General features: G+C 50.0%; 1 protein-coding gene across 1 annotated transcript; it reads right to left on the bottom strand.

Annotated features, from left to right (window-relative positions):
- Positions 1-1735: 1735 nt before the first annotated feature.
- Morn3 (MORN repeat containing 3) lies at positions 1736-11064 on the bottom strand. The gene is made up of 5 exons (XM_090319996.1): positions 9911-11064; positions 6592-6749; positions 4586-4745; positions 2679-2863; positions 1736-2501 (listed from the first exon to the last, which is right to left on the bottom strand). Exons 1-5 carry the CDS (start codon positions 10053-10055, stop codon positions 2427-2429), a joined length of 723 nt encoding a protein of 240 aa, XP_090176122.1. The 5' UTR covers positions 10056-11064; the 3' UTR covers positions 1736-2426.
- Between the last annotated feature and the right edge of the window lie 4037 nt (positions 11065-15101).

Here is a 15101-nt window from a genome sequence, read left to right as displayed (position 1 = left end):
AAGTGTCTCCAAATGTCCCCAGTACACAAAAAAAAAATCCCACCTGGTTTCCTGGTTTTAAACTACTCCTTGATTCAGCCTTTACAACAACCAACCACGATACCTGCAAGTCCTGGAGTAAATCCATATTATAAGGGAGGAGACCTAGAGAACACAATTTCACTGACCCAGTAACACCAGTGTGGGGTTGACACCCAGGAAAAGCTGCCTCCACACTTTATACTCCTACTGATAGGCAAGCGGTCCTTTTACTACACATACATGCGAGGGAGAATACAATCCTGCAAGGCTCCTCACAGTGCCTGAATTCACAACTTGACACATTCTATTGTGTTTGGTAGCAGGGCATTCCCATGGAGCCCCCTCTTCCCATTTTCCAGATGGAAAAATGGAGACGACTTAGGGTCTCACATCCATAAATCAAGAGTTCTTGCCAGGCAAGAAATGTATAAGACTCGTACTCCAATTACCCACCAGAAAACCAGAAGTGAAGCTGTGGCTCTAAGTAGTAGACTGCCAGTCTTGAGCAAAAAGAGCTCGGGGAAGTGCACAGGCCCCCAAGTTCAAGAAGGAAAAAAGGAAGAAAAAGGAGGAGGAGGAGGAAGAGGAGGAGGAGGAGGAAGAAGAGGAGGAGGAGGAGGGCTAGGAGTCTGGCCTAGTGGTGGAGTGCTTGCCTAGCATGCACGAAGACCCAGGTTCAATTCCTTGGTTCCACATACATAGAAAAAGCCGGAAGTGGGACTGTGGCTCAAGTGGTAGAGCTCTAGCCTTGAGAAAACCCAAGGACAGTGCTCAGGCCCCGAGTTAAAGCCCCAGGCAAAAAAAAAAAAAAAAAAAAAAAAAAAAGAAGAGAAGGAAGAAGAGGAAAACTTGGATAGGAAAGTCCATGAAAGACTTTTCTCCAATTAACCACAAAAAGCTGAAGTGGAGCTATGGCTCAAGTGGTAAAGCTTTAGCTCCAGCTTTAGCTGGAGCATAAAAAGCTCCAGGATAGCTGGGCACAATGGCTCACACCTGTAATCCTGGCTACGAAGGAGGCTGAGATCTGAGGATCACAGTTCAAAGCCAGCCTGGGCAGAAAAGTCCATGAGACTCTTATCTCCAATTAACCATCAGAAAATTGGAAGTGGTGGAAGTGGTGCGCTGTGGCTCAAGGGTAGGGCAGTAGCCTTGAGCTGAAGAGCTCAAGGTCAATGCCCAAACCCAGAGTTCAAGTCCCACACCCAACAACAACAACAACAACAACAAAGCTCTCAGAATCTGGGCACAGTGGCTCACGCCTGTAACCCTAGCTACTCGGGAGGCTGAGATCTGAGGATCAAAGTTCAGTCAACCCCAGCACAAAAGGACCTGAGACTCTTATTTCTGATTAACCTCTAGAAAAAACCAGGAAGTGGGGCTTGACTCAAGGGTTGGATGGTAGCCTTGAGCTGAAGAGCTCAGGGACAGGATCCAGGCCGAGTTCAAGCCCCATGACCCCCCCCCCAAAAAAAAAGAGCTCCCGGATAGCACCCAGGGCATACTTTGAGAGCATCCACAGAATTCCAAGGGTTTGAGCCCCCTGAAGTATGTTGTGTCTAGCTTTAATCTCAAATCTTGGAGACCAATGAGATGCAGACTTGATCTCCGTTCTTGGCTAGCTCAGAGGTTAGAGATCTGGAGCCATCTACTCCGCCCTGCCCGAGCACAGCTTCTAGCTGCCATCTCTCTGAGTCAACTTACACTCACTCTCATAGCACAGGCCCTGGGCTGAGGCCATCAGGTTTCTTCTTTATTTCCAGGAGCTGTGTCCCGTAGAGGTCATGGGTTGAAGAGGAACCCCGCAAGACCAGCCAAAGAGCGAAACACTGGCACCCCACTAGCAAAGAATGACAGTGCTAGGAGAAGTAAGGTGCCATGTGAGGGCCCCAAGGGCGTGCCCAGAGCTGCTGGTCATTCCTCCACAGGAGCTCCACCTGTCTGAGCAGCTGGGTGACAAGGGCTTGAGGTTTCTCCCGAGCCTTGGCACGCTCTGCAGGGGGAGAGGACGATGGTGGAGCTGACACTGGGAAGGCACTGGACCACTGCCCTTTCTCCTCATGCCCACCACCCCAGGAAAGCTATGGCTGCATACTCTCCATCTGACAGCCATTAGAGACCCAAGATCCACAGCCTCGATCAAGGGCATTTATGGAGAGCAGACCACCTGACTCCACCTGTGCCCACCCCAGGAGGCACAGCACGCAGATGGGCAGAGGTGGAGTGCACTGATCTTCAGGGACATCGATTTCACGAAGAAGTTCTAAGAATAAGGGTGGGCTGGATCACAGGAGACAAGCCCTTTCTGGTCTTTCCCCCAGCAAGACTGGGGACCTATGTTGTTCCAGGTCCTAGAGCTACCTGGGCCCCAGCAGAGGCAGCGGGTGTGCCCACGTCCTCAGCAGGCATCATTGTTCTTCCTCTGTCTTCTTAAACATAGCCAGGGCTTCCTCTAGCACACTGTCAGGATCTTCAAGTTTGATCTGGAGGGAAGTAGTAAAGCTTGGTTTGGGAAGCAAGAAGACCCCTTGATGGGGATACCCACCTACACACAGAACCTCCTCCCTTCCCTGGCTGGGTGGGGCAGGGAGGCAGAGGAGAGGGTGCTGGTTTCTGTCTTTCTGTGGGCATGGCCTCTGGGCCCGGGGAAGGGTGCCTACCTGAGGAATGGGGTACTTGGTGGGCTCAGGAGCCTCATCACGGCCAAAGTCAATTATGGTGCCACACTTGGCCACTTCATCCACCCAGAAGCCTTCGAACAGCTGGCCGTGATCCAGATGGAAGAAACGCCCAGGCCCATTCTTCATGCCTCTCTCCCAGTAGCCCTCAAAGCGGTTCCCATTCTCTGAGGAAAAGATGGGGGCATAGATGCTAGGCACACCAAACCAGCTAGGACTGGCTTGCTGGGCATCTATTTGTGCTAGCTGGTGAGATTGCCCTTACTTGCCAGTAAGTGTGGCGCCATTGCTAAGCACTGTGCAAACATAAACCACACCCAGCCTCACCATTCTCCCAGAAGAAAAGTTTCACTGCATCTTATCATCTATCCTTGAGCCTGCTGGGCCAATGTTCTACCTTTGAGCTGTATCCCCAGCTTGTTTTATTTTTTTGTCGGTGGCGGGGCTTGAACTCTAGGCCTGGGCACTGTCCCTGAGCTCTTCAGCTCATGCATAGTGCTCTACCATTTTGAGCCACAACTTCACTTCTGGTTTTCTGGTGGTTAATTGGAGATAGCAGTCTCACAGCCTTTCCTGCCTGGGCTGGCTTTGAACTGCGATGCTCAGATCTCAGTCTCCTGAGTAGGATTAGGCACCAGACTTATTTTTTATCCCCTATGGACAAGAAAACGAATCACAGTTTGAGCAAATTACCTCAAGGCTCCAGCACTAATATAAACACAGGGTAGTATTTGCATGCAGGTGGGCTGGCTCAGACCATGTCTGGCCATCCAAAATGAAGCACTTAAAACATTCTTACTGCCTTAACATGGCAGGCATTTATTACTCTTTCCTAACTCAATCCCTACAGAACTCCTTTTTCTTCAAATGTCACCTCCTCAGGGAGGCATTCCTTGATTTCTCTGACCTTAAATCAGACTCAGTAGGCTCTACCTCCAACTCCTTTGTCATACTTTTCTGTTTTCTAGCAATTCTGTAGGGTTTTTTGGGGGGGTAAAAGAGGGGGGGTCCTTCGGCTTGTATTCGGCCTGGGCACTGTCCCTGAGCTTTTCAGCTCAAGACTACCACCCTACTCTTGAGCCAAGCCCCACTCCTGTTTTCTAAAGGTTAATTGGAGATAAGAGTCTCAGGTCCTTTTGTACTTGGGCTGGCTTTGAACCTTGTTCCTCAAATCTTAGCCTCCTGAGTAGCTAGGATGACAGGCGTGAGCCACCATGCCCGGCTTTTTTTTTTTTTTTATGTATCCCAGGCCACTGCTTTCCTTGTGTGGGGATATCAGCATGAACTATTGTGCCATGGCTCCCTGGTATTTTTACCAGGTCTGGGAGCCTATATGATTTTACCTTCCTGTACCTCAGTTCATCAGTACTGTCATGATGATGAAAGCATCGATTTATAGGGTTGTTTGAAGTGACTGGAGTTAGTATGATGGCTGTTAGGACTGGAAGAAATCCGTTTATTTATTTATTTTGTCATAAGGCTTGAACTCATGGGGTCTGGGTGCTATGCCTGATTCTTTTCGCTCAAGGCTAGCGCTGTGTCACTTTGAACCGCACCACTACTTCTGGTTTTCTGGTGGTTAACTGGAGATGAGTCTCACAGGGACTTTCTGCCCCGCTGGCTTTGAATCCCAATCCTCAGATCTCAGCCTCCTGAATAGCTAGGATTATAGCAGTGAGCTACCAGTGCCTGGGCATTTTCACTCGCTTATGGCTTTGCTGGGGTGGTGGTAATGGGTGTGCGTGATCAAGTGCGGGCGGCCACGCCTGCCAAGAAGTGTGGCCTGGTGAGGCACCTGGGATGGGCCTGTTCCGCAGAGTGGAGCCAGCCCACCCTGTGGGGGCGTGGCCTGCTTGTGGGCGTGGTCTTCTGGTGGGCGGGGCACTTACTCAGTCGCAGCATGCCCTCCCCTTCGTGCTTGTTGCTGCACCACTGGCCTTCGTAGATGTCGCCGTTGCTGTAGTACATGCGGCCCCACCCGCTTCGCTGGTTGGCATACCACTCGCCCTCATAGTACTCCGTGGGTCCAAAAAACTGGATTCCGTAGCCCTGAAAGCACGAAGACGCCTTGCCCACTGCGCCCGGCACCACTGGGAGAGCCTACCGTCTTCCCTGAACCATCCATCCACTACCGCCCCTTCACGCAGCCCTCCCCCATCAATTCTCTTCCCCTCCCCTCACACCCCTTCCTCTCTCACCCCCCTCTCATGCACTTACCATAAAGCAGCCAGGGTGTGTGTGGTGTGTCTTCCCCTGGCTAGTGTCACTTCCTACAGGAAGCTGGAGCTACAATCTCTAGGCTGTCCTTAATGACATTCCTTTGGATACCATGGGAAAACTACTATTGTAATATCGAAGTATTTCCCCACTGGCTGATAAACAATTTGGCAGCAAGAAACATGAAATCTTGGGCTTTGCTATGTGCCAGCTGTGTGACCCCAGGACAAGCACTTCACCTCTCCGAGTTTGTTTTCTTATTTTGTTATTTTTTATTAGCAAGGTAATGTATAGAGGGGTTACAGTTACATTCGCCAGATAGTAGGTACATTATTTCCCACACATTGGTACCCCTTCTTATGTTTTTGTCCCCATTTCCCTCCCCCTACTCCCTCAGAGCTTGTTTTTATATCCATAAAATGGGATGGTGATGATGCTAATTGTAATCAATTCAATTATTCTATGCACATTGAGGGCACACAATAGAAGTAATACAGTTGATCTACTCAGTCTGGAGTAGGAGCGTGAAGATTCATCCACATTGGTAAGAGTGACTTGAGGGCTAGGAATGTGATTTAGTAATAGAGTACTTGCCTAGTATATATAAAGCCCTGGGTTTGATTCCTCAGTACCACATACACAGAAAAAGCCAGAAGTGGTGCTGTGGCTCCAGTGGTAGAGTGCTAGCCTTGAGCAAAAGCAGCTCAGGGACAGTGCTCAGGCCCTGAGTTCAAGGGCCAGGAGTAGAAAAAAAAAAAAAAAGAGTAAGGAGGAGACCTATGCTTAGCATAAGTGTTTGAGGGCGGCCCTGTCTCTGGCTGGCTTCTACTCTCTCCCATCCTCTCTTGCTCTATAGCACGTAACCCCTGATCTCCTGTTCTCAGTTTCTTACCCTCTTCCACTTAGGTTTTTGGTTTGTTTGCTTTTTTGTCCATTGTGGGGCTTTAACTCAAGGCCTAGCTCTTTTTACTCAAGTCTAGTGCTCTACCTGTTAAGCCATAGCTCCACTTCTGGTTTTCTGGTGCTAATAGTCTCATAGACTTTCCTGCCTAGGCTGGCTTTGGACTGTGATCCTCAGATCTCAGACTCCTAAGAAACTAAGATTACAGATGTGAGCCACCAGCCCAGCAAGTTTTTGAGTTTATTATTTATCTAGGGACAGGGTCTTGCAATGTAGCCCAGGCTGGCCTGGAACTCACTAACATCCTGTCCTGGCTTCCCCAGTGTTAGGATTATAAACACTGTCAACCAAGCCTGGCTAGCTTCCCATTTTACCCAGGCCCAACAGAAGGTGGGGTTTCTCAGAAGAAAAAAAAAATTTGCCTAAGGAAAAGAAAGCCAGGAAATGAGGGGGAAGAGGGTGGAGGAAAACTCATTTCATAGCCTGCTGCGTTCTTATCGTCAAGGATCTACCTGCTCCTCCCTGGGCCCCCACTCCTCTTGCTTCCTATTTCTTGGTTTTGTTCTAAGAAGCCTTGACAGTTTCTCCACCCCTTCCTTTCCTTCCTACTCTAGGACCCGGGCCTTCTAACACACATGTGTATGCTTCCCTTGCACACATACACATGTATGTGCAGGTATACACGCATGCACATGAGCTTTCTTATGAGCGCACGCGCTCTCCCTCCCAGAAACTGGCTGTCAACCCTGCCCCACACAGGACAGGGGAAGCACTCACCGATTTCTTACCGCCTGTCCACCAGCCACAGTAGACTCTCTTGTACTTTCCTGTCTCTGGATCTGGAAAGCTGAGGGTGCCATAGCCATCTCTCTTCCCGAACTTCCAGTCCCCTTCGTAGATGGCACCATTCTTCTTCCAGACCTGTGTTCCTTTCCCTGGTGACACAGAGGTGAGCTAACACTGCAGACACTAACACACAGCCATTTTGGGCTGGAGGTCAGGTTCTTGCCCAGGCCTCAGGGGCCCCCTACAGGGGTCTGAGCTTCATCTTTAAAGAGTTCCATAAAAGGCAATTTTCCAGTCCACTGCCCTAAAGCCAGACAGCAAACAGAAATTGCCAAAACCACAAGCCAGTAATCCTAACAACTCGGGAGGCTGAGATCTGAGGATTGCAATTTGAAGCCACCCCTGGTTAGAAAGTCCTAGAGACTTTCTAATTATCTCCAATTTCTGATTATTCAGTTTTCTTAAATTATCTCCAATTAAGCAACAAAAAAGCCAGAAGTATAGTTGTGGTTCAAGTAGTAAAGTGCTAGCCTTGAGCAACAAAGCTCAGGGGCAGTGCCTCAGTTTAAGCTCCAAGACCAACAACAGTAACAAAAATAAATTACCAAATAGAAATCTTCCCCTCAACCAGACATTTTAGCCCCACCTCTTAATAATACTTGATGGATAGCATGAAGGGCTAGGGTTTGCAAAGCGTATTCTAGAGGTTTTCTATCTCCTTTACCCTCCCCAACTCTCAGCTTTCATATTGGAACCCAACCACTACAGCTTCCATACCAGTCATGCTCCTGCCTCAGGTCCAGTGATCTATTTTTTCTTCCTTCCTTTCTTGCTTGCTTGCTTGCTTTTTTGTGGGTCGTGGGACTTGATCTCTTGGCCTGGGCACTCTCCCTGAGCTCTTCAGCTCAAGGCTACCACCCTACCTCTGGAGCCACAGCCTCACTTTCTGTTTTCTAGTGGTTAATTGGAGATAAGAGTCTCCTGGACTTTCGTTCCCTGGGCTGGCTTTGATCCTGGCTACTCAGCCTCCTCGGTAGCCAGGATTACTGGGGTCTCTGGGCCTGGCTTATTTGTTGTTTCTTGTCTATCGTCTGTTTCCTCTGGGGTAATGGAGGCCCGTGGATCACAGACTGTGCTGGTGGGGAGCATCTGATCTGTCACAGGTCATTAATACTTGCTGAACAATTGGGCAGTACATACATAAGCCAACTTAGGTTTTAGTTGCTTTTGTAGCTGGGAACGAATCCCAAATTGTCCCTACACGTTTTGTGACCTAGGGTGACTTCATTTCTTGGATATTTCTAAACCTCAACTTCCTTACTCTTTCTTTCTTTCTGTCATGGGGCTTGAACTCAGGGCTTGGGCACTGGTCCCTGAGCTTTTACTCAAGGCTACTGTTCAACAATTTTATTCATTTATTTTTGCCAGTGCTGGGCTTGAACTCAGGGCCTGGAAACTATCCCTGAGCTTTCTGTTTTTGTGATACTGAAGAATTGAACCCAGGGTTTTGTGCATGATAGGCAAGCACTCTACCACTAGGCTACATTCCCAGCCCCTGTTTAAACATTTTGAACCACAGCACCACTTCTGGTTTTCTGGTGGTTAACTGGAGATAAAGAGTCTCACAGACTTTTCTGCCTGGGCTGGCTTTGAACTGAGATACTCAAATCTTAGTCCCCTGAGTAACTAAGATTATAGGTGTGAGCCACCCACACTTAGGAGGTATTCTTTTTTTTGTTGTTTTTTTTTTTTTTTTGCTAGTCCTGGGCTTGAGCTCAGGGCCTGAGCACTGTCCTTGGACTTTCTCAAGGCTAGAGCTCTACCACTTGAGCCTCAGCACCACTTCCGGCTTTTTTCTATGTATGTGGCACCGAGGAATCGAACCCGGGTCTTCATGCATGCTAGGCAAGCACTTTAACCATTAGGCCAAACTCCCGGCCCCTTAGGAGGTATTCTTAAGTCCATCTTACAGATAAGAAATCTGAAGCCAGGAGCCAGTGGCAAAACTGTAATCCCAGCTACTCAGGAGGCTGAGATCTGAGGATTGAGGTTCAGTAGGGCTGTGGCTCAAAGTAGTAGAGTACTTGATTGAAAAAGCTCAGAGACAGTGCCCAGGCCCTGTCAAGCTCCATAACAAAAAAAAAAAGGAAGGACCAGGAGCATGACCTAGTGCTAAGATGCGTGCCTAGCATACACGAATTCCTGGGTTCAATTCCTCAGCACCACACACACAAAAAAGCCAGAAGTAATCCTAGTTACTCAGGAGACTGAGATCAGAGAATTGAGGTTTGTAGCTAGCCAGGGCAAGAAAATCCAGTCTGTGTGAACCTTATCTTCAATTAACCACCAGAAAATCAGAAGTGGAGGTGCAACTCAAAGTGGTAGAGCACTAGCCTTCAGGGAAAAAGCTCAAGGCCAATATCCAGGACCTGAGTAAGTTTCTAGCTCCACAACCAATCCTTCAAAAACATCGTATCTTCTTCCCCATGGAAACAGAGACAGGCATCACCAACACCACTGTCTCCAGTAATTTATAATCATTATTTGCATATCTGTAGAAAATGAATGCTGTCCCTGGTTAGATAGGGGAGTATGTTACCAGGCTGGGCTAATCATTTTACCGAGACACTCATTGATTAGTTGGTCCTGCAGTGCCAGGGAAGGGAAGTTTCATGTGCCAGACAAGCACTTTAGCGCTTAGATTTTGTTGTTGTTGGTGGTGGTGATCTTGGGGCTTGAGTGAGCTCAGGGTCTGGCTAGCACCCTACCACTTTGAACCAGAGCTCCACTTCTGTTGTTGTTGTTGTTTTTTTTTTTTTTGCCAGTCCTGGGCTTGAGCTTAGGGACTGAGCAGTGTTCTTGGACTTTCTCAAGGCTAGAGCTCTACCACTTGAACCTCAGCACCACTTCTGACTTTTTTCTACATATGTGGTACCGAGGACTCGAACCGGGGTCTTCGTGCATGCTAGGCGAGCATCTACCACTAGGCCAAACTCCTGGCCCCACTTCTGGTTTTTTAAGTGATTAATTGGAGATAAGACTCTCTCAGGGACTTCTGTGCAGGAGCTGGCTTCAAACTACAGTCCTTAGATCTCAGCCTCCTGAGTAGCTAGAATTACAGTAACCAGCATCTGGCTTGGATTTTAAAACAGTAGAGCCAGGCACCAGAAGCCCATGTCTTGGATGGGTGGGTGGAGGGCCATTTATGCTTCCAATTAGCTCTGGGATCCCACTTTCTTGATCCTGTCACCATGTTGCAACCCCTTATTGTGGCTACCTCCTGCTCCACCCGTCCTCCAGCCCTGCTCACCATGTTTTTGGTTGTCCTTCCACTCGCCCACATAATAATCTCCATTCACAGCATACACCTTGTGCCGTGGTCCATTCTTAAGAGTTTTCTGGTCCCATTCCTTCCACAAGGGCTCTGACTTTTTTGGACATTTGGTGACTGGCATGTTGGCTGTTTCTGTGGGCCCAGAGGGTGCTGGCAGAAAGGTAAGAACATGAGGAGCTCAGTGTGCCCCGTGGAATGCTGGGATCCTGGGGACTTCATGGAGAGGGGCCTAGGTTCAAGTGGTTGAGTTTTAGTGGGTTCACACAGGGTGAGTCATGTATACTCTGAGTCCCTGGGCCAGATGATGAGCCCTGGGTGGGAATCCTTTTGTGCTGGACTGATGAAGATAACCCTAGCCTGACCCTGTCCTTGCCTGCTTCTGGGGCCTCCTCTGTGCCAGGGGTCTGATGGCACAATTGTTTAGGAATCTAAGGAGACCAGAAGGAACCCAGGGTTTATGATGGCATCACGAGAAGCTGGTTCCATAGGTTCTTTGTTGGATGTCTAGAATGAATGACAAGCCTAGGATTTGGCTTAAAGTCTAGAAAAGCTCAGGGAGAAGGATCAGGTGTTTGTTTGTTTGGGAAGGACACACTGGTGACAACTGGCTTCTGCACAGCCTGCTACAGTCCTTGGCCCAGCATCTGGTGCTTTGGCCCTCTTGGTCCTAGCTCACCTGTCCAGTGGTAAAGCTTAGTGAGAGTGTCTACCAATTTTTTTTTATTTTTTATTTTATTTTTTTGCCACTCCTGGGCTCAGGGTCTCAGTACTGTCCTTGGGCTTTCTCAAGGTTAGAGCTCTACCACTTGAGCCTCAGCACCACTTCTGGCTTTTGTCTATGTATGTGGTACTGAGGAATCAAACCTGGGTCTTCGTGCATGCTAGGCAAACACTCTACCACTAGGCCAAACTCTTGGCCCAGAGAGTCCACCAATTTTTTTTTAATTTATTCATTTTTGTCCTGGGGCTTGAACTCTGGACCTGGGTGCTGTCCCCTGACCTTTATTTCCCTTAAGGCTACTGCTCTACCACTTTGAAGCACATCTTTACTTCTGGTTTTCTAGTGGTTAACTGGAGATAATAAAATGTCTTGCCTAGGCTGGCTTTGAACTGCAATCCTCTGATCTCAGCCTCCTGAGTAGCTAGGATTACAGGTGTGAGCTACCAGCACCTGGCTTGAACCCACCAATTAAAAAGACAGCTGCAAGGCTGGGAGAAGAAGAAGAGGAAGAAGAAGAAGAAGAAGAAGAAGAAGAAGAAGAAGAAGAAGAAGAAGAAGAAGAAGAAGAAGAAGAAGAAGAAGAAGAAGAAGAAGAGGAGAAGGAGGAGGAGGAAGCGGAAGAAGGAGGAGAAGGAGGAGAAGAAGAAGAGGAAGAAGAAGAGGAAGAAGAACAAAGAGGAGGAGAAGGAGGAGGAGGAGCAGCAGCAGCAACAGCTAAGGGGCTGGGGATGTATGTGGCTTAGGGGAAGAACGCCTGCCTCACATGCATGAAGCCCGATTCCTCAGTACCACATAACAGAAAAGGCCTGAAATGGTGCTGTCTCGAGCGGTAGAGTGCTAGCCTTGAGCAAAATTAGCTAAGGGACAATGGCCAGGCCCTGAGTTCAAGCCCCAGGACTGGCAAACACAAAAAACACACAGAGGCGCGCGCACACACCGGAACTGTAAGAGAATCCATACCGACAGTTCCGCTGTGTCTCTGCGGTTTGGTTTTGTTAGCCTTTGCCTGCCAAGCCGCCGAGTTACTGCCCCAAGGACGGCCCCCGACTTAAGATGTCACTGGCTGCCGCCTGCACGCTGGAGAGAACCTGGGCTCCGCCCAAGAGGAGGTGCCCCGCGAGCCCCGACCCCAGAGCAAGACAAGCAAACCAAAACCACCGCCAGCCCCACCCAGGAAGGACGGCCTGGGCTCCGCACCGCCAGGAGGAGCCGCTGTCCGGCGCGGGTCAGCCCCGGGCTCCCCCAGCCCGCCCGCCGCGCTCACCTCCCGTGCAGTCCCCGGGCTGGGGCTCGGGCGGACGTGCCGGGGCGCCGCGTCCCGCCCGGCCGGGGTCGCTATGGCAACGCGCCGCCGCAGTTCCCGGCGGAGCCGGTGGCGGGAAAACCCTCGGCGGGAGCCGGCATGCCCTGGTGCGGAGGCTGGGGTCCGCGGGAAGCGCCGCCCTCCGAGGGCGCGTGCGGGGAGACGACGCACGCGCGCCCTCCAGACCTCGCCCCGCCCACCCGGGCCCCGCCCCGCCCCATACCCCGCCCACCCGGGCCCGCTCCATACCCCGCCCACCCGGGCCCCGCCCCGCCCCGCCCCGCCCCGGCTGCCCTGCAGCTCCTGGAGGAGGCTGGCAGGTGCCTGCCTGCGGCCTTTTGCGCCTGTGGGCGCACTGCCAGCTGCCAGGACGTCCCCCGTCCCCAGACAGCAGCCTGCATCCCTTCTCTCTCCTCTGGGGCTTTGTTCAAACCTCACCCGCACCCCACTTGACATGGGAAGCTGCATGTCCGACTGCTTGCCAACGCTTCATTCCTGTTTTATGTTCCCATTGGCACCAACACCACACGCACACACACACACGCACACACGCACACACACACTTCTGAAGGCGAAGATGTTTTTTTAATCATTGAGTTTATGTTCTGCAAAAACAAAACAAAAATATAAACACCTCAGTATCCCTGCCAGGCTCTCTTTGGCTTGTTCTGATCATACGTGTGTGTGTGTGTGTGTGTGTGTGTGTATGTGTGTGAGTACCCCTGCCAGGCTCTCCTTAGCTTGTTCTGATCATACGTGTGTGTGTGTGTGTGTCAGTACCCCTGCCAGGCTCTCCTTAGCTTGTTCTGATCATACGTGTGTGTGTGTTTGTGTGTGTGTGTGTGTCAGTACCCCTGTAAGGCTCCCCTAGGCTTGTTCTGATCATACGTGTGTGTGTGTGTGTGTGTGTGTGTGTGTGTACCCCTGCCAGGCTCTCTTTGGCTTGTTCTGATCATACGTGTGCGTGTGTGTGTGTGTGTGTGAGAGAGAGAGTACCCCTGCCAGGCTCTCTTTGGCTTGTTCTGATCATACGTGTGCATGTGTGTGTGTGTGAGAGAGAGAGTACCCCTGCCAGGCTCTCTTTGGCTTGTTCTGATCATACGTGTGCGTGTGTGTGTGTGTGTGTGTGTATCCCTGCCAGGCTCTCCTAGGTTTGTTCTGATCATACGTGTGCGTGTGTGTGTGTATGTGTGTGTGTGTGAGAGTACCCCTGCCAGGCTCCCCTAGGCTTGTTCTGATCATAGGTGTGCGTGTGTGTGTGTGTGTGTGTGTGTGTGTGTGTGTGTGCGTGAGTATCCCTGCCAGGCTCCCCTAGGTTTGTTCTGATCATACGTGTGCGTGTGTGTGTGTGTATGTGTGTGTGTGTGAGTACCCCTGCCAGGCTCCCCTAGGCTTGTTCTGATCGTACGTGTGCGTGTGTGTGTGTGAGTGTGTGTGCGCTTGAGTATCCCTGCCAGGCTCTCCTAGGTTTGTTCTGATCATACGTGTGCGTGTGTGTGTGTGTATGTGTGTGTGTGTGAGTACCCCTGCCAGGCTCCCCTAGGCTTGTTCTGATCGTACGTGTGCGTGTGTGTGTGTGCACGCGTGCTGGTTCTGGGGCTTGAACTCAGGGCCTGGGCACTGTTCCTTAGCATTTTGACTCAAGATGGGCACTCTATCACTTGAGCCACAGCTCCACTTTCCACCTTTTCTTTTCTCTTTTTTTTTTTTTTGCCAGGGTCTTGAACTCAGGGCCTGGGCACTCTCCTTGAGCTTTTTTTTTGCTCGAGGCTAGCACTCTACCACCTGAGCCACAGCTCCACTTCTAGCTTTTTCTGTGTATGTGGTACTGAGGAATCCAACCCAGGGCACTCTACCACTAAGCCACATTCTCAGACAGCTTTTCTTCATTCTTCTTCCTCCTCTTCCTCTTTTTCTTCCTCCTCCTCCTCCTCCTCAACCTTCTTTTTCTTCTTTTGCCAATCTTGGAGCTTGAACTCAGGGCCTGGGCACTGTCCTTGGGCTTTCTTTTTTTCTAGCCCTTTACCACTTGAGCCACAGCACCACTTCTGGCTTTTTCTGTGTACGTGGCACCAAGGAATTTCTCTGAGCCAGCCAGCAGCAAACCAGGATTCCTGACCTTGGGGGAAAAGAAGAAGAAGACAAAAAAGATGGGGTCGCGAGGACTCCAGCCCAAGTCAGCAGCCCAAAACTCCAGCTTAACGCAAGCTTAAGACTATAGCCTAAGGCCATGAGCTTAAGACTGTGGTGCTGTTTATTTCAAGTTTTCTTAAAACCAGGACACTGCCAGAGGTTACATTTGTACAAAACAAGATCAAGTCTCAAATAGGTTAAATGAGAAGCGATTGACACAGCCCAAAATCATAACAGGTTACTTCCTTGAGAACTCAGTTGTGCAGGTCCAAGGTCACTGACCCCATACTCAGTCCCCATTGAACCCAGGGCTTTGTGCCACTAGGCCAAACTCCAAGCTCCCAGACAGCCCTTTTGTGTGTGTGTGGGGGGGGAGGGTTGTGGGGCTTGAACTCTGGACCTGTGTGCTGTCCCTGAGCTCTTCAGCTCAAGGCTACTGCCCTACCCCTTAAACCATAGCGCGCCACTTCCATTTTTTTTTTTTTTTTTGGTGGTTAATTGGAGATAAGAGTCTCATGGTCTTTAGTGCCTGGGCTGGCTTTGAACCATGATACTCAGATCTCAGCCTCCTAAGTACAGACAGATTTTTTCTTTAAAATATAATTTTATTGTTGTTATTAAGATGTTCTACGAGTGGGGAGGGTCACCATTTCACAATTGAGATAATGTCACCCCTTCCTTTGCTGTCTCCAAGTTTTACCCGCTTCTATCTCTGCTGGCTAATTGGAGATACAAATCTCATGGACTTCCCTGCCCTAGGCTGGATCCTCAGATTTTACCCTCCTGTGTAGGCAGGATTATAGGTATGAGACACAGGCTGCTGGATGGATCCCCATTTATCACATCATTTATGCTGAGTTTGTCACCACCATCACCACCACATCTTCATGTCTCCTTCACCTTCCTTGGTCTGCCTCCATCTTTCTCATGCTCATTGTGGAGAATGAGCTGCCCCTTACGTCACTGGTCACTGGAATTCTAGACTCTCACAAGAGTCTGGCCTCTCTGGG

This window comes from Megascapheus bottae, chromosome 28 (assembly GCF_031878675.1).
Source record: "Megascapheus bottae isolate mThoBot1 chromosome 28, mThoBot2.hap1, whole genome shotgun sequence".
Classification (NCBI taxonomy): domain Eukaryota; kingdom Metazoa; phylum Chordata; class Mammalia; order Rodentia; family Geomyidae; genus Megascapheus; species Megascapheus bottae.
This window is presented reverse-complemented; position numbering and strand designations above follow the sequence as displayed.